The 19,217-nt window shown below is 32.9% G+C and overlaps 1 protein-coding gene across 1 annotated transcript; it reads left to right on the forward strand.

Annotated features, from left to right (window-relative positions):
* The first annotated feature begins 11,777 nt into the window (after positions 1–11,777).
* Positions 11,778–16,626, forward strand: LOC18424914 (GDSL esterase/lipase At4g26790). Its single transcript, XM_088850125.1, has 3 exons — positions 11,778–12,207; positions 13,561–14,050; positions 16,189–16,626. The coding sequence occupies exons 1-3, from the start codon at positions 11,797–11,799 to the stop codon at positions 16,380–16,382; spliced, it is 1,095 nt and encodes a 364-aa protein (XP_088706251.1). The 5' UTR covers positions 11,778–11,796; the 3' UTR covers positions 16,383–16,626.
* Positions 16,627–19,217: the final 2,591 nt, after the last annotated feature.

Raw genomic sequence — 19,217 nt, forward strand, 5'->3', positions numbered from 1 at the left:
TGAAAAGCGAAAGGTAATAAATTGGTAAATTTGCTAATGTGGCTTCAACGAGAGTAATAAGACCCCCCAAAAGAAGGATACTGGGATTTCCACCCATCCAATTTGGATTAAAAACTTTGAATGAGTGGATCCCAATGTGAACAAGACAACCTGAAGGGAAAGTATCTATGGCACATTCCATCCATGTAGCCCAATCATTTACCTTAGTATCTGAGTAGTTTATCCCCAAAAGCCTGGTCTCGTTCATATTAGTTTTGGCCCCAGAAATCAATTCATAGCATTTTAAAAAAACCTAAGTATTATGAATGTAGACATTTGTAGCCTCTAGTAGCATAAGTGTGTCATCCGCTTATTTTAAATGCGAAATTAATAGTCCTCCTGGCTACACTTGCAGGTCTTTGATCATTTTGCAGTTTACCACCCCTCCAACATCTTACCAAAGGATTTTGCCACTAGAGTAAAATGGAAAGGCGATAGGTCGCCTTGTCAGGGATCCCGGGAAGCCTTGAAGTTGCTGCAAGCTTTACCATTACTGTGAATTGAGAAATCAGTCAAAGGTAAACAACCCCTTATCCATATTCAACATCTGTCGTCGAAACTCATGAGGTGCATGATCTTATCTAGGTAGTTCCACTCAACTCGATCATATGCCTTCTCGAAGTCTAGTTTTAAGAGAACCCCTTTGATCCCCATGTGTGTTATGGTATGGATGAATTATTGTGCTAGTAACATTCCATTCATTATTTGTCTGTCTTTTATGAAGGCCGTTTGTGGGCCTCCACTACTTGATGAAGGACTTTTCTCAACCTATTTGCCAACATCTTAGCCAAAATCTTGTACACTATAGATAGAATGTTGATATGTCTAACACCTTGCAAAGACTCCAAATTGTCTTTTTGAGGGGGAAGGGCAATGAATGTGGAGTTTATGGTTTTATTAATTAGTCCATTATGATGAAACTAATTAACTCATGGCCTTAGGTCATATTTTTCCATGTCCCAAAACTCTTTGAAAAGAAAACCAAAGAGAAGCCATCCAGTCTTTGAGCTTTGTCTCTCGATAGGCCAAAAGTCGCATCCTTTAAATCATCTAGTGCAAAGAGTTCCTCTAGGGATTTGACAGAGTATTCCAATACAGTCTTGAATGGAATGTCTTGTAGCTTGAAAGAGAGCTAGGTTCTGATGTAAAAGTCCTTTGAAATGATTGATAATAACTTCTTCTATGGCTCTACTGTCCTCATGTTCTACTCCTATCTAGAATCCACTTAAATTATTTTCCTTCATCTCGAATTTGCGTAAAAATATTTAGTGTTATTATCCCCTTCCTTGACCCATTTTGATCGAGAGTGTTGAAACCAGAATATCTCTTCCAACATCAGTAAATTATCAAGTTGGCCTTTGAGATCCTCTTGGGATTGGATTTGAGTATTATTCTAAGACATTACATTCTATTCAATATTAGCCGTGGTGGTAGCGATTTTGTGAGCCATAGTTCCAAATTTGCAATGGCCCCAATGTTTAAGCCTCTGTTTGAGAAGTTTTGGTGTATAGATAATGATGTCCCCCGACCATCTCTCGAAAAGAGTATTATTCTATGTATCTATTACAAGTTCATTTAAAGTTTGTTACCCCAACCACATAAGCTAAAATCAGAAGGGAGATAGTCCATAGGTATCACATTCCATATCAAGCAAAAAGGGAAGGTGGTATGTGGTTGAATGGGGTGGAGCTTTGACTAGAACCTTAGGAAAGTTTGCCTTCCACAATACAGAAGTTAAAAAGCGGTCTAATTTGGGCATTTGTAGTAAAGTGGTCTAATTTGGGCATTTGTAGTAAAGTGGTCTAATTTGGGCATTTGTAGTTGAGAGGCAAAATTGTTGCTCCAAGTGTATTGTGTGCCCATAAACTTGGGAGAGTATGAAGTTGGCCCTGCTAGCTGACAGTTAGAGTAAATGCCCAATGATCCAGATTGAACTTGAGCCGATCCAATAGCCACGATTACATTTTGTTTTTGAAATTTAGTGTATATATATATATATATATATATATATATATATATATATATATATATATAAGGGTGTGGTTTGTATAAGGCCAATGCTCTAAACAATTAAAGTAAGGTGCAACTTCAAATGGTGTCGAAAGATACCGTGTTAATACTAGAAATCTTTGTGATGGTCTAAAAATTTATTTAGTGAGATCAAGTAGATCTATAAACACTTGAAAATATTAAAAATTGACGGTACTAAAATGCCTTACAAGATGCACTATTTCTAAGACTAAAAATCTATTTTTTCTCATGTCCATACATCTTGAGGTCGAGATGATCGATTTGAGGATTTTTAGGCTTCAAAACATCATTTTTTAGGGATTTTTTTGAGGTGTGCCCTAAATTGATTGTTTATATTCAATCTGGGCTGTTGACTGACACTGTAGCTATCAACCCGTGGGCTAACAGTATTCAATTTGTCCCTTTGCATATCATTTTGATCCAGGTTGCGATAAAACCTTTAATCAGAACAAGGTTAAACAACTCAGTACTTTTATGTTTAAGAGATTGTAAACATAAGAAATTCATTGATTCCTTACTAGGGATTGTAGAATCTAGTCTAAGTGAAGGACCTAATTACTTTAATCGTTTTTCAAATTTTTCAGTCTTGTTAACAGATAAAAATATCCTCAAGATTCTAATTTTAAACCTATAGACTCAAGGATTTGATATGGATATAGGATCCCAAAATCTAGCCATAGTCTATAAAATATATTGTATGGCTATAACTATGCTTTGTCTAAATGTTAAAAGGATTGATGAAAAGAGACAAACAATAATTTTCCAAACTAATGCAGGAAAATCCAATTGAATAACTCCCATAATTATTGCTTGGAATGAAATCAGGTTGCCTGATAGGTGAAACCTACAAAATGAGGTTCAACCAAGACCTCTTGAAAATAAAGAGGTTGAGCAAATAATTGAAATGATAATGGAGAAATTGAGATCCAGTTTACCCCACTAAGAAGTGCTAGAATAAATATAGCTGATGGTCAACCAAGATTCCCTCTAGGGTGTCATGCTCTTCTATCCCTCAAAGTGAGCATGCAAAAAATTATGAAAGAATTATTCTAGAAGGAATTAGGACCACCCATGGATATGTCCAGAGACCTTATTTCATGGTAAAAACTCCTGGATCCTCAAGATATCAGGAAGAATCAATAAATCCTACTAGTCCTAACTTCTCAGATATGGTGTTTGACCTTAATGTATTAAGTAAAGAGATAAGGAAATGGTACCATAATGAGTTTAAAAAAAAGCTCAGGATCAAATTTTTATGGAAAATTTATAAAATTTGAACAAGAAGAAAGAATTAACATAAAATTCTTTGAGTGGCCAAAGTATTTCTTAAAAAGTCAAGGAATCCATATCCTTAATTTCAAAAAAAAAAAAAAAAACATGGTAAAAAAAGAGTTCTAAGTCTTTATTACAACAGATGGGAAAGAAATCCATGTTGTCCATCCTCTGGATCTTAAAGGGGTGAAAGCTGTTCCTTATAAACTAGCCAAAAGGAATAAATCAAACTACAACTATTGAAAGTATAAACCATGTTATTGAACAGAACAATTATGCAAACCTATATTTGAAATGCTTAGGTAAATAAGTTTCTAGAATAGAACTCATGATCAATAAAGAAGATACCATAAAAAAAAAATCTGAAAATCTTGGACAAATACTAGAGATTAGGAATAAGGAAAATGAATCAATTATGTTCAGACCTCCTCTTGAACATCCAAATAAGACTTTTAAACTTAATCCAGTTACCAGTGAATTCTTATATCAACTTACTACCAAATTGTCTCAATTGGACATTAAAAAAGAAGACCCTCAGGGCTCAGGTCAGGCCTTAACTCTATAAGATATAACATAAGATTATTCAGAAGAAGAGTCAGTCAAAATTGAAATAAGGTTTAATTCCAACCTAGAGTTAAACAAAATTTCTTATAGAACTAAAACAATTCCTACTGCCTCAACAAAAATGTATTACCCTAGGCCTTCACCAGTAGACCTTCATTATGAAGAAGAAGCCATATGAGGGGCTGAATATACTAGCAGATCAATAGTCGAATGGAATACTGATGGGATGTCTGAGCATCAAGTCATAAATCTAATGAAGCGTATGATTATGTATGTCACGGCCTCTAAGAATCCAGACATTGCTAAAGCAATTGTTTGTGGATTTGCTGGCCTACTTAAAGGTTGGTGAGATTTTGTCTTGGATGAACAAACTAGAAACCAGATACTTACTGCTAAAAAGCAGTGGATAGTCTATATGAGCATAGAAGACAAACAAAGAAACTTAGTGGATGCTGTAAACATTCTGCTTTATACAATTTTGTAGGCAGTAATACGTTACAGCTGGAAAAATCCAAGGATTTATTATCAAACCTCAGATGTCCCACTCTGTCCCTTCATAAATGTTATAAAGATGTTTTCTGGTAAAGACTGCTAACTAGAGAAGATGCAAAGGCAAATTACTGGAAGGAAAAATCCGTCTCAAGATTCCCATATCTATTTTCTGAAAAGGTAAAAACCAGACTGAGAAACAAGAATCATGGGATAATACCCTGGGAGGAATATACATTGGGGCAACTCTCATATGAAATTTGTAACAAAGGACTAGCCTTATGCACTGATATTAGACTCAGAAAACAGTAGGAAAAAGATAGAATAACAACAAAGAAAGAATTAAGAGATTTTTGTGAACAATTTGGATAAGAGACTTTGGAAACAAGTTATACATCTAAAAAGAAGAGTAAGGATAAATCTTATAAAAATAAGATATGAAGAAAAGTCTTTTAAAACAAAGAATAAACTTTTCAAAAAGAAAAGGTATAAATTTCCTAAAGAAGGAAATAAAAGAAAATTCCCTATCTGTTATAATTTTGGAAAATTAAGACATTATAAAAATAAATATAAAATTAAGAAGAAAATAAATTCTTTAGAAATAGACGAAGAGAGCAACAAATCTTTTAAATTATAGTTGAAAATGAGATTTTATCATATTATGAGGAAGATCAAGTGGTTATTGGTGCTATTGAAGATGAAGATATAATCATATCTAGTTCAGATGATAGCTATGTGAAGAAGAAAATAATAGTGAATGTGTTATCTACGGAAGAAAATATAATTATTATTATAAGGTTATTCTTAATATGAATGGTTTAAGGCTAAATGTGTTATCTAAGGAAGAAAGCCTCATTATAGACATTATAGATAAGATTAAAGATATTCAAGCCAAAAAAGAGGCATTACAACAAAATATCAAAATGGTTAAAGAAAGCCTAAAGTCTAAACCAATAAATCGGTCCCAACATGAACATTATAATTTTAGGAATATCATGGATAGGGTTAAAAAAAAAAAGCAACATAAATAAGGAACCCAATGTTCAGGAATATAGACACGAACTAAATGAAGTTTGCAATGAATTAATAGCATTAAAAAATAGGGTTAATATCATTGAATTAGCAAACGACGTTTCTTAGCAAGAACCATAATACCAAGAAAGTGTAAAATAATTTGAAGAAATAATGGAAGAATACAAGACCAATCTTCTTGAAGAAAATCCTAAAAATAAACCTCAAGCCTCAAATGAGCCTCAGGTCTCTATCCAATATATGGGCCAAACTCCTGCATTACATTCAGAAGAAAATGATGTAAACACACTAGCAAAAGAAAAATTAAAAGACATAAAATACATAAACATGATTCATAAGGTAATAACCCAAAAATGGTATACTCTAATCACTGTGGTAGTAGCAAAGAATATAGTTTTCAAACTGTAGCTCTTATTGATTCAGGAACTGATTTAAATTATATTAATGATGGGCCCGTACCCACAAAATACTTTGACAAAACAACCAATGTTCTCAACATTGCAAATGGAACTAGAATGATAATTAAATACAAATTATCAGAAGTTGCTATATGTAATAATGGAACTGGCTTTATTTATGCATTTTATCATGGTAAAAACTCTGAGCCAACCTGTTATATTAGGAACCCCATTCCTTAACATACTTTATCCTATAGTAAAATTGTATGAAACAGTAATAGAATCAGAACTCGAAGGCCACAAAGTGAATTTCAAATTCATAGAAAGACCAATACTTCAAGAAATCAATCAAATCAAATAAAAGATACGAAACATAGAAAATTTCCTATTATCTCTTAAGAAAGAAATAAAGTATAAGATAATTAATAACAAGGTAAAGACAAGATAATAAATGTTAAATGTGGGTGATGTCACACTTTATGTGGATGATGTCACAACCCTCCTAATGATAAAAAATATCATTGCTAAAAAACTTATCAATATGCAAAACAAGAGTATATTAGTGTCCAAAATTTGCTGAGCACAATTATAAAATACTCTATAGTATGAGCATCCTAACATAATATATATATATATATATATATATATATATATATATATATATATATATATATATATATATATATATATATATATATATATACACACACACACACACACACGCTATAAAACACCTATAAGCGAAAATGAACAGTGATTTTGCTTACCCTCATCACTATCCAAACTTTATCGCATGGTCACAGTTGTCTGGTAGTATTTTTCATTTTTATTTTTTTTACTAATCAGAATGATATGAAATTTGGAGTGTGTATACATCTTAGTGAGGCGCACACCTATATGAAAAAAATAATTCACACAATATAAATTGACCAAAATACTATTGAAATTTTATAGGGGTATTTTGGTCAATTTATATTTTATGAATTATTTTTTCCATATTTTTATTAGGTGTGCCTCACTAAGATATATACACGCTCTAAATTTCAAGTAATTTAGATTTGTAAAAAATAAAATAAAAATTGAAACGCTACCGGACAACTGTGAACTTGCGATGACGTTTGGATGGTGAAGATGGTAGGTGAAATCACTGTTCATTTTCGCCTATAGGCGTTGGGAAGAGTTTTCTTCTCTCTTTCTCTCTCTCTCTATATATATATATATATAGATATTTAGTTAGTGGGTTGATGGAATAATGTAAGCTCAATAACCCAAATTGAATTTAGGTCAATCTGATGGTGACAAATGTATTTTGTATTTGAACTTTTATTTTCTTCTACAAATCCAAGTCACATGAAATTTGGGGCATCCACTCTTCCTATCATAATGCATCTAATACAAATATTAAAAAAAAAATTCACAAAATACAAATTGATCAAAATACCCTTAAAATTTTTATAGTTATTTTTCTCTATTTAATTTTTGGGAATTAATTTTTGATACTTTTATTGGGTTCAGCTATTTTTAAAAAATAGACTCTCCGAATATCAAGTGATTTAGAGTTGTAAAAAAAATGTAAAAATCAAATATGAAATCCAAGTATAGCCATTGGATTGACCCAATTCAATCTAGGCCATTTGGTGTTTAATATAGTTGTCAGCTAGTGGGTTAATCTCAAACTTTGCTATATATATATAGATGTATAGCGGCAGTGATCTCATGCAACAATTGTTTCATAGTATAATGCAACCACACTTCTAGAAACTCATGCTTGTAGTATTTGTATGACCCAAAATTATGCACACATACTCTCTTCATCTCAATATTCAATCCAAAAAAAGAGAGTAGGATTTGAGCCCTAGATATGGTCAAAATGAGTCACCTCCAACAACGAATCTAGACCATTCATTTGGTGAATTTCAAGATCATAGGCTTTACAAACTCAAATTCACTTTTTTTTTTTTTTAACATTGTTCATCTAATGATAGTAAAGCCATCTAAAAAAATTGGAAAAGAAAAAATCCTTCTAAGGCCTAAATCTAATCATCTTACCAAAATACTCGGCCTATGTTAATTGGGCTAAAAAAATAATTTTTAGGTTCCGTTCTCAATTTTGTCTTTTTTGTGATTGTTCATTAGAATGGAAAGAGTATATATTTTAAAATTTGGATCAAACAAATGGCCCTAACATAGTTTTTAAAGATTGTTGCATTATATTGCTATGCAACCGTTGTATGAAATCACTGCTATATATATATATATATATATATATATATATATATATATAAATAAGACTGTCATGAACTTAGCATGTATGTGGCAGTCCGTCATGGACATAGCAAGTCTGTGACGAGATTTTTTTTACGCAAATTTGAAGCAAAAAATACAGGAAAACAGTCACGGCTTCCATAGGTCTTTGGCGGTTTTTAGCACTTTGCCTATAGGCCTTTTTAAGACTTTTCCTATATTTATATATATTCACACGCATGTATGTGTGTGTGTGAAAATGTATATGATGAGACCATTTGCCTTTGATACAAGAAGATCAAAAGCATTAATGACTATTGGATGTGAAATCAGGCGGTTGGGGATGTATCAATAATTAGGCACATATTTCAAAATAATTTGTTTTGAATATTGTGATACATTTCAATTTGTAAGATTTTACATCCAAAATATCTTTTGTAAGGGGGTCCTTGTCTAAAAGATCAATTCACAAGATCCAAAATAAATTTTTTACTTTCCTCAGTTCTCCTTTTTTCCTCTAAGAGTTACTTAAAAAGCCTAAATTATTCCCTAAGAAACCCTAACTAAATTCAAACCCTTTATCTCTAAAAAAAAAACTAGAAACTCAAAATAGCCGTAAACTTGAGTTTCAATTTCCTAAAACTAATAAAATATAAAAATTTAAAACCCTAATTACATCAAATTCCAGTATAAAAAACCCTATGATCACCTGAAAATCTATTTTATCCCTAATTATAAAATTTCAAATTCCAAAAAAAAAATGGTGCATATCACGCAAATTTATAAACGCTAGAAAATTTTAAAACCATGTAGTTTAGATAATGTGTTACAAGATGCACCATTTTTAGGACTTGAAATTCCCATGTCGATAAATCTCAAAGTCAAGATAATCAATGAGAATTTCTTTAGCATCAAATCAACCTTTTTTTTTTTTTTTATAGGCTTTTGAAGTGCGCCCTAGGATATGAGGTTGATACCTCATATAAACTTTTTTCGTTTATTATATAGGTTGTTACCTAATATGAATAATACATTTTTTTATGCTTCTAAGCCTTAGAACTGGATCGGAAGGTTGGGGGTGAGTGTTAATAATTTTTTTACTATTTGAGGTTTGATCTTTTCTTCACAAATGGGATGAAGCAAAATTTTTGGGTGTGTGCTGCAGATTAGAGTGTATAAAAGAAAAGTATATGACCAAAATACTTAAATATATTTCATGGGTGTTTTGATCATTTTTTAAGTTTTTTTAAAATATTGTTTATATTTTTTATGGTCTATGATAATGTCATGTGATATGCTTAAAATTTCAACTTAATCTTATTTACAGAAAAATATTAAAATTTAAATAGTAACATGCATTTTTGCTATCCAATCAAGATCTAACAATTAATAGTATTGGTCTAAAGTACTCTTCTTCATTTTATATGACAACCTATTAGTTTTTATATATAGGTACAACTTATATAAGCTACCAACTTTAATTATAGAAGTAAAGTTGTGATGCTCTATATCGTCTATTTTAATTAACTGTATAGACTTAGACACGTTCTTTAATACTAGAATTAAAAAGTCAAGACATCTTTTAAGATAAAGTTCATATAATCTCAATAGAATAGATAGCGTATGGTACTGCAATATTTGCATCCTCGTATAAAATTTTTCCTTTACATAGGACACGGTTTTTTTTATACGGCCAGCCCTCACATTGTCGAAATGCGGGCTTGGCAATAAATATATTTTTTAAATATAATTTGATTCTAATTTTTAGTATTTTTTAAATATAATTTGACTCTAATTTTGAGAGAATAAATAATATTTAATATGGAGGTCATGAATATGAAAAAATAATAATTAAAAACTAAAAATAATAATTATATTAAAAAAACATGTGGACCATTTATTATACTTATTTTTAGATAGTTATACTTATTTTTTTGATGAATCACCTATTTGCATTCATCTTTAAAATAATCGCTTTATACCATCGACCACATATTGTAGAAACGCGGTCCCGCCCATGAAACAATTTTTCTTATATATACTTGCCGAGTAAGTTTAACCAACACGAGATTCGTCACTTTCTACCCAAAAACGCTCTTCACTTTTTGGCCAACGAACGTTTTCCTTTGTTGCCAAACAATTTAAAGAATGGGATCGTTAAAAAACAAATGCACCTTTAAAAAAGTACAGTTCTTTTGTTGGGATTGTATATATTAAACTATATACCTAGAAGTTACAATTATTTATAACAAGTGGATGTGAAATCTGATAGCTTGTATGTATCATAAAATTCGAGAAAATTTCTTTCGAACTTTGAGTTTGGTCTAGAATAATTGCAGCCATCCAATTTTACATTCAATGGTCAAGATTAATTATGACCATTATGTACTAAAGATAAGTAATTTTATTTTATATTTTTTTTTCTTTTTTTTTTTCAAGAGAGAGACTCTACTGGACAATAATTCTAAAGGGATGAAAATTTTAACCCATGAAACAAAAAACGAAAAAAGAAAAATAAACAATAAAATAAAAATAATATATATATATATATATAGAGAGGGAGAGAGAGAGAGAGGGAGGTTTTCCAATGGGTAGGTAAGAGATTTCCAGTTAAGAAAGAATTGATAGAAAAAATTGATTATAGTGTACAAGTTCATAAAGGAGGGTTTCCAAGTGAAAGGGGCCACACGTGAAAGTGAAAGTGAAAGTGGCCATAACAAACATGGAAGATTGTGCATGCACTGTCGATGTCCTTGTACTTGTCCTTCTCATGTGCCTCTGCCTACGGCTGGCAATGGGCGCGGTATGTGGCCTGACGTTCAAGCTAGGTTAGTACAGGCCGGCCCGGCCCCACCACTTGTTTTTTTTTTTTTTTTTTTTTTTTTCATATTTTTATGAAAAATTGTTTCATGGGGGTTGGATGGCATGACTATATATATGCGTTCTAAAAAGCGTAAAATCTAGTTTTACAAATTTATTTACTTTTTCATATGCATGATCTCCATGTTACATGTCCATACAAATTAAGTTTAAAAATCCAAAATAGATTTATTAAGAGGCCCGCATTGTTACATATACGGGCTTGCAGGATATCTTATCCAAGTTTGGGCTTGGCCCCGGCCCATTGCCACCTTTACCATACCTACTCCTAACGACCCATTTTAGCATAAAAGAAACGAAAAAAAGAAAGAAAAACCCTAAATTCAAACAAGCCCTTTTTCTCGTAACCCCCAAACTTTTACGTCACCCATTTGATTATCATCTCAGGAGTAAGGCTCACCATAAATAAGCTTAATAAAGCCCGAGAGGCCATAAAATAGGGCCCACACTTTCACCGCTTTGGGTACGCAATGCAGGCCCAGTCACATCAAACAATTCCGATTTAACTCGCCGCCTCTTCGGTTACGGTTGGGGAGAGATAAATGCTGGACCTCCGCGGGTTTACAGATATTTCTCCTTTCTCTTTCTTCCTCAAAATAATGGCTCCTTTTTCTCTCATTTTCACACCTTTCGGTGTTTTTGGGCGGCAGGCCATTAAAAGCCCAACAAACATTTCCCGCTCATTATGTCCTCAAATCAAATCCTCGCACATCCATGCTTCATATTTGTGGAACCCTCTCTAGAGAGAGAAACAACTATGGTATCTCTAGAGAGAGAAACAGCTCTACAGTCCTTATTATATATAGGACTTTCTCTTTCATTAGTTATAGGGGTGTTAGCTTTTACAATGGCAACCTCTTCTTTTCATCCTCCTCTCTTTCTTGGACTTGTGCATTGTTTGAGAGTGGTGGTGGTGGTGGTGGTGACGATGGTGCATGGCAGGTGTGGAGGTATAGTGAGGCCGAAGGCCCCGGCAGTGATTGTTTTTGGGGACTCGACGGTGGATCCTGGGAACAACAATCAAATCTCGACGGTGCTAAAGAGCAATTTTGAGCCCTATGGTCGAGATATGAAGGGTGGGGCTACCGGCCGGTTCTCAAACGGCCGGATTCCTACCGACTTCATCTCAGAGGACCTCGGGATCAAGCCTTTGGTTCCAGCATATCTCGACCCCAAGATGTCCATCCGTGACTTCACCACCGGCGTGAGCTTCGCGTCCGCAGGCACGGGCCTCGACAATGCCACGTCCAATGTGCTTGTAAGTCAGCTGGTTTTCTTGGGTACTAAACAAGGGGAACACAGTATGGAGGTGCATTCATGGATTGGGGGCATAGTATTAATAGGATGAAACTATGTATTGGGGTACATTTGCTTGGAATTGGGCAATTCAATGGCAAAACTAAGCATGGGGCTACATGCTTGCAATGGGGGTAGATTTGAATATTTGAGTTCTAGGAATATGAGAGAGAGAGAGAGAGAGAGAGAGAGAGAGAGAGAGATTTCCTGCAAAATAAAGAAATCAGAGTTTTAAATGTGATTTTCCGTTTCCCAAGTGAATTTGTGCATTCCAACTTAGGGCGTGGTTTTCGATTTCAAAACCTTTTCAAGAACGAGGAGTTACTCTTTTTGGTGTGATTTTAGCTATTTTAAGTCCTCATATATTTATAGAAATGACAGGAAATTGTAAGTTATTAAGTTGCCAAACACTCGTACTTTGGAGTTGTTACACCCTTGTGACTCATTTTTTATCTTCTTAGGTTTGGTGTTGAGGAAGGTACAAATTTAGGAAGAGATTACGTATATTTTGCTATATATTTATGCCAAGTTATGTAGAAAATTGTGATTCATTTTTTTCTTCTTAGGTTTGGTTTCAAGGAAGATGCAAATTTAGGAAGAGAATATACTTATTTTTTATATAAGGAGGTCACAATGATTTTTAGCTATTGGACTTGAAATTCAATAGATTCAAGTTTGTCACAACATTCGACAGCTTTTGTTTTGGATTTTGCGCCCAAAATATGACACATCCTCAACCACTTGATTTCATATCTAACAGTGATGATGATTTTGACCTTCTTGTATCGAAAGTAAACGGTCTCAATATACATTTCTATTGAAGCAAGAGTGAATTAGCTTTGATATAGTGCATTTATAAATGTGCCAAAAACCACTAGTTTTCACCAAAGGTGACAAACAAAACAACTTCATAATTTAGGGCAAGAAGAAGAACATTCAAATATCATTTATTAGAGAGAACACTGAACCTCAGACAAACACATAAAACGCATTTAAAAAGGAATGAAGGCAAACAAACTCACCACATGTATACTTGTCAAAAAATCATTATTTTTTGTTTAAAAAATTATTTTACTGTATAACATAATCATAAAGTAAGAGTACATTTGAACTTTTTACAGAAGTAGAATAGTACGTTTGAAGTTTGTTTTTTGGAATTTTATTTGTAGAGTATTTTTATCTTTTAATAAAATTTCAACTTTACCCATCTGTTCCACTTTAATGTCCGTAAATGTCTTTTGAAAGACCTTTTACTCCATTTCTCTACCATGTACCTTTGATTCCTATGTAATTCTCAATTTCCATGTACTTGCAGTCTGTGATACCCCTTTGGAAAGAACTAGAGTACTTCAAGGAGTACAAAACAAGACTTAGGGCATATGCAGGCCCTCGCAAGGCGCACACGATCATACATGAAGCTGTTTACATCATAAGCATTGGAACGAACGATTTTCTCGAGAACTACTACCTCATTCCCCAGCGTTCATCGCGGTTCACTGTGAAAGAATACCAGGTCTTTTTAGCAAAATTAGCGGTGAATTTTGTGAAAGAATTGTACAGTTTAGGAGCTCGAAAGATCTCTTTCGGAGGTCTCCCTCCTATGGGGTGTTTGCCTCTTGAGCGCACCACGAATGCCATGTCAGGTAGTAGATGCGTTGAACAGTATAATCAGGTTGCTAGAGATTACAACACTATGTTAACAGGGGAGGTCGTGGCCCTCAATTGTCAGCTCCCAGGGATAAAGTTGGTCTTCTCTAATCCTTATGATGTCATGATGGACGTCATAGAGACACCCTCCAAGTACGGTAAGTTTGCTGCTTTACCTTTAGAAATGGCCCTCAGAGTTCTATGCCTTCATTCTGATTAATTTTTGTTTGTTTGTTTACTTCTTTGTGGATTTATTTGTTTTTTTATTCGATTAAATTCCTTTTTTTTTGGGGCAAGTTTTTTATGCATCCCCTACTGCATAAAATTTATATACTTCCCTCCATCCAACCGTCCGTTTTGAATGGATGGCTGAGATGACCCCAATTCTGCTTTATTTTGTTTTTCATTTTTTTCTCCAAATTATTTTGAGACCAAATTTTAAGTGCCCACTCTTCCCTTAAACTCACACTTGAAAAAATAAAACTAAAAAATATATTTTTGATAAATTAAAATGACTAAAATACCCCTAAAAATTTGCAGGGGTATTTTGGCCATTATATGTTACAAAAAATATTTTGTTAACTTTTTTTTAAGGTGCGCCCCATTGAGATAATGACATGTAACATATTTTATATTCATATAATTTGTAAAAAAAATTAAAAATAAAACTATGAAGCGTTGGATATAGATCAAACGGTCGGAGGCTCATTATATCTAAATTGAATGGCTAGATGATGGGGACGGGGAGTATATATCTTTTATGCACCAGGGAAAATATAAAACTTTAACAAAAAACAAATAAAAAACTTACGATGTGTCCATTTATTGTCCCTTCTTGAATTTCTTTACGACTTTTCTTTTTGGAAGGGATTACATGCTCCAGCAGGAGCAAATTGTAGAATTAAAAACCTGCACGGGGATTTTTTGTTCACAAGTTTTGGAGGTTCTCTACTCGTCATAGCGACCCATCTAGAAAACGAAAATTGAATTTACACTCTAAAATGACTTTATATATCTTGTCCAATCGGCGAACACAACTATTTTTTTTGGCGGTCGGTGATCAAGAAACCAAAATCATTATTTTAAAAAATTATCAAATAAATCCCTTTGGGCAACTATAAGTCCAACTATAATGATAGAATGTTAGGTGGTCAAAAAACAAAATATACATAGAATGAGTGTAGCAAAGATGAAAATGTTGAGATGAATGAGTAACAAGACAATGAAAAATAGAATTCAAATGATTACATTCGAGGGAACTTAGGGTTAGTTCCAAAAGGTGATAAAATAACAAAACATAGACTTAGGTGGTCTGCTCATTTGCAGCATCGACGTAAAACAACACCGGTTCGGAGGGGTAATTTATTTCAAGTGGAGGCTACAAAAGGGTAGGGAGAATGCCTGAAAGAGTGTATATAGATATAGTGAAAAAAGAAATGGTGACTTATGATCTGACTAAAGGTACGACTCTTAATGGAGTGAAATGATAGATAATTTATGAAATCAAGCCCAAATACTTGGGATAAAGTGATCAACAAATCCCTCTCAGTGTTTTGTACCTAGGAGAAGTAGTGCAAGTTCAACACCATCTAAAAATATTTTCAAAAGGGCAATTTAATATTTATAATTGCTAACACATAATTTCCTAAGGCAAGCCCTCAAAATAAATTGAGCAAGCATTCTACTCCTTTTTCAATATGCCAAAGTAGTCCTATTTATCAAATTTGATAATTACGTATTGAAATGCAATTCTTTTTTTCAAATGTGCTTCAAGTTTTGGTATTCTGAGAAAAGTTGGGGGTTGTTGCAGTACCATCGTACAAAAAATTCAAATGGGTTGGTAACATATGCTTTATTTTTGTGCGAGTTAAGGAATTAGATATTTTCAAAAAATGAGTTTTAAGTATATTAAGTTTTAAAAGTATTTTCATGATGTTTTGAGGTGCGGTTTAATTTGATTGTTTCCTTCAATCAAATTAAAGGAATAGGTTGAAGGCTTTTTCTTCATTTATTTCCTACCAAAGTTATAGGTTGAAAACTTTTTCTTCAATTATTTCCTACCAAAGTTATAGGTTGAAGGCTTTGCTTTATATGCAATAATATGCAGTTTTTTGCATCGTCACTTTTTCCTTTATTATTATAACCTTTGCAATTCTGCTTATCTTTAAGAAAATTAGTTTCATGGATGCATGGTTATTGGCAACATAAACAAATGTGAACACAAACATGGCTTAAAGAAAAGAGAACCTGTTTGTCTTCCTCCAAATGTTAAAACCACTCTTTTCTTCATGTGAAGGTTTCGACGATGTGTCGGTGGCTTGTTGTTCGATCGGGTTAATCGAGATCGGGTACACATGCAACAGGTGGAGTCCATTCACATGCCAAAATGCTGATAAATATGCGTTTTGGGATGCCTTCCATCCCACCGAGAAGCTGAACCGCATCATCACCGACTACGTGATGAAGAATTTCCTGTCTCGAATTGTATGATCATACCAAACATCAACCAGGAATGAATGCAAGGCCCACAACCACATAACGTTGTAGTTTGTGTTGGAGAGATCCAGGTTTTATAGGTGTGTTAACTGTGTATTTATGTTGCATTCTTAGGTGGTAGATGAGTGTGTTTGGCGTCCATGAAAATTTAAGTTAATTGCATCACGGTTTTGTACCTTTGTTAGTTGCACTCAATATAATGGTACGGACCTTGGGGAGGGGTTTCACATGTGCTAAACTTTTCCTTTGAAATTTTTGGTAGGATAATGGCTTTTATTTTTGGGTTATTGTAAAAATAGGAAAAGTCCTTCATGTGTCAACGGGTTCAAGAGCCCCGGACTCACCAACGTCCATCTTCACGTCATTCTTGAAGATGGATCTTGTAAAAAACTCAACAAGGTTTACACAATGTAGATTTTTATTTTTTTTAAAAAAACATTTTACATATCAAATTCTTTTTTTTTCATGTTCATCATCATCTTAACATAGATCATGAATCTCTAAAGTTTTAGATTACAAATCCATTTCTCTTTAAGAGGGAACCCGCATATGTATAGTATGAATTGGATGACTCATAAAAACCCCATTCTTAAAAATTTGGGTCAAAACTTGTACAATTTGGCCAGGGTTTTTACTGTAATTTGAAAATTAAAAGATGCCAGACTTGGTCAACAACCTACAAATTTTAGTTAAATTCTGACTAAAACTACATCTAGTTCCTCTTCACTTCTCATTTGTTTTTTTACCTATTTTTCATTGTGCATGGAACGAGAACAATTGATCTAGGGAATAGTTGGAGTTTTTATCAACAAAAATATAAAATTGTAATAAATAAATGTTTTTTAGAAGTTCAAAAGGTCTTTAGAGAAAAATAAATATTTTGTTAGAAATTGAAATAGGGAGAAGCCACAATAAATAAATTTAAACCAAAAACATAAAATCAAAATTTTCTTCTTTATGAGTATGCAAGGCAGTCCACCACCAACCATGATCTTTTCACATGCACAAGACAAAATCTTCTATTTTATCTCTCTGTTGTCCAATAGTAATAGGGTGTGGGTTGTATAAAATTGCAACCTTAAACAATCAAATTAATGTAGACCTCCAAATTTTATCATAAATATAATTTTAGTGTAATTTTTTTTTAGGATGGCATGAAAATCTGTTTTGATCTCTAATAATAAAATTTTAAACTCCAAAAATGGTTCACATTAAGTAGTTCTATAAACACATGAAAATTTTGAAAATGGACGGTCCAGATAATGTGTTGCATGATGCACTATTTTTAGGACTCAAAATATATTTTTTCTTTTCATATTTATACATATTGATGTTGAGATGATCAATCAGAGCGCTTTCCCACATTAAAATAACCTTAATTTGATATGCATCTTAATTCTACATTTTAAGGTTGCAAACTTAGATAAACGTTTTCCATAGCTACAGGTGTGGTTTGTATAAGGTTGCTACCTAAACAATCAAATTTTGGCGTACTTCCAAATTTAAATTCGAGGTGAGTTGAGCTATACGTGCTCGATGGTTTGCGTCAAGAACACCTTTTATGGCTCCTCATGGGACTGACACAATTTACTGCTTTTTTATGTATTTTTTATGTAAAGAGAGAAATTTGGGAAATAAATTTTTGCTCAAACAGTAATGAATCATGATATTGCAATACAATCTTAGGGTGATCGAGTTTCTATTGATTAAGCCATACAATCTTAGGGTGATCGGGTTTCTATTGTTGAGGTATGCAAGGATCTAAGATTTGAAAAGGTGGGTCTTTGTGTTTTGTGCATGGAGAATGGAGGGGAGGAAGTGATATTAGCAAATTTGTAAGATTTAGGGGTCATTTATTTTAGGGAGCTTTCTATGTGGCCCCCCACCTACATATATAATATATGTGACCCCTAATCTCAACTGTCAGATTTGAGTAGATGGCTGAGATGACTTGAGTCATAATGTTATAAGTTAGCTTTTAATCGTCTGATCTTGATTAGACGGCTCATAGTTTTTTGCTTTTTATTTTTATTCTAAAATTAATTCTAAATCAAAACTTGGGGCATGCATAGATCTATTAGGGGCTCACATGATAAAAATAACAGTAAAATAATTCTCATGATAAAAAATTACCAGGATACCCCTACAAGTTACAGGGAATTTTGGTTATTTATTTTTATAGAAAATATTTGTTTTTTATTTTTCCCAAGTTCGCCCTATTTTTATGATGGGCCGCATATAATTTTATATAAAACTGTTTTGTAGAAAAAATAATAATTTCAAATAATTTCATATAAAACTGTTTCATATAAAACGCATATACACAGTGTTTGACGCAACATTTTGGTATGAACAATCATAGCCAGTAGATTCAGATTGAAAGGCAAAGAAGTTGGGTTACATACAACTTATATATTGTTGGGGTCATATAGAAACATTTCTCCATATGGATACCTCTTCTCTTAGTTGGGATGTCTTTTTTGGTGCTCATTTACGCCCTCATCTATTATCTCCATCTGTTATTGACTTTTGACCATAAAAATTAACCCCAATAGATCTTTTTATACTATTTCAACCCAAAAATATTTTTAACCCTCTTTTCTTCTGTCCATCCATTAAAAAAGTTTTTGGGTTGAAATGGTATAAAAAAATTTATTGGAACCAATTTTTATGATCAAAAGTTAATAAAAGAATGAGATAAGATGTGATGGGTAGAGTGAAATATTTAGGGTTTTTTTTATGCGGCTTGAAAGAAAAACGGAACGAGAGTCTACCACGAAATAATATAAGAAATTAGAATTCTATACGAAATTTTTCCTTAGATTTAAC

Source organism: Amborella trichopoda, chromosome 10 (assembly GCF_054954075.1).
Source record: "Amborella trichopoda isolate Santa Cruz 75 chromosome 10, AtrichopodaSantaCruz75HAP2 v2.0, whole genome shotgun sequence".
NCBI lineage: Eukaryota > Viridiplantae > Streptophyta > Magnoliopsida > Amborellales > Amborellaceae > Amborella > Amborella trichopoda.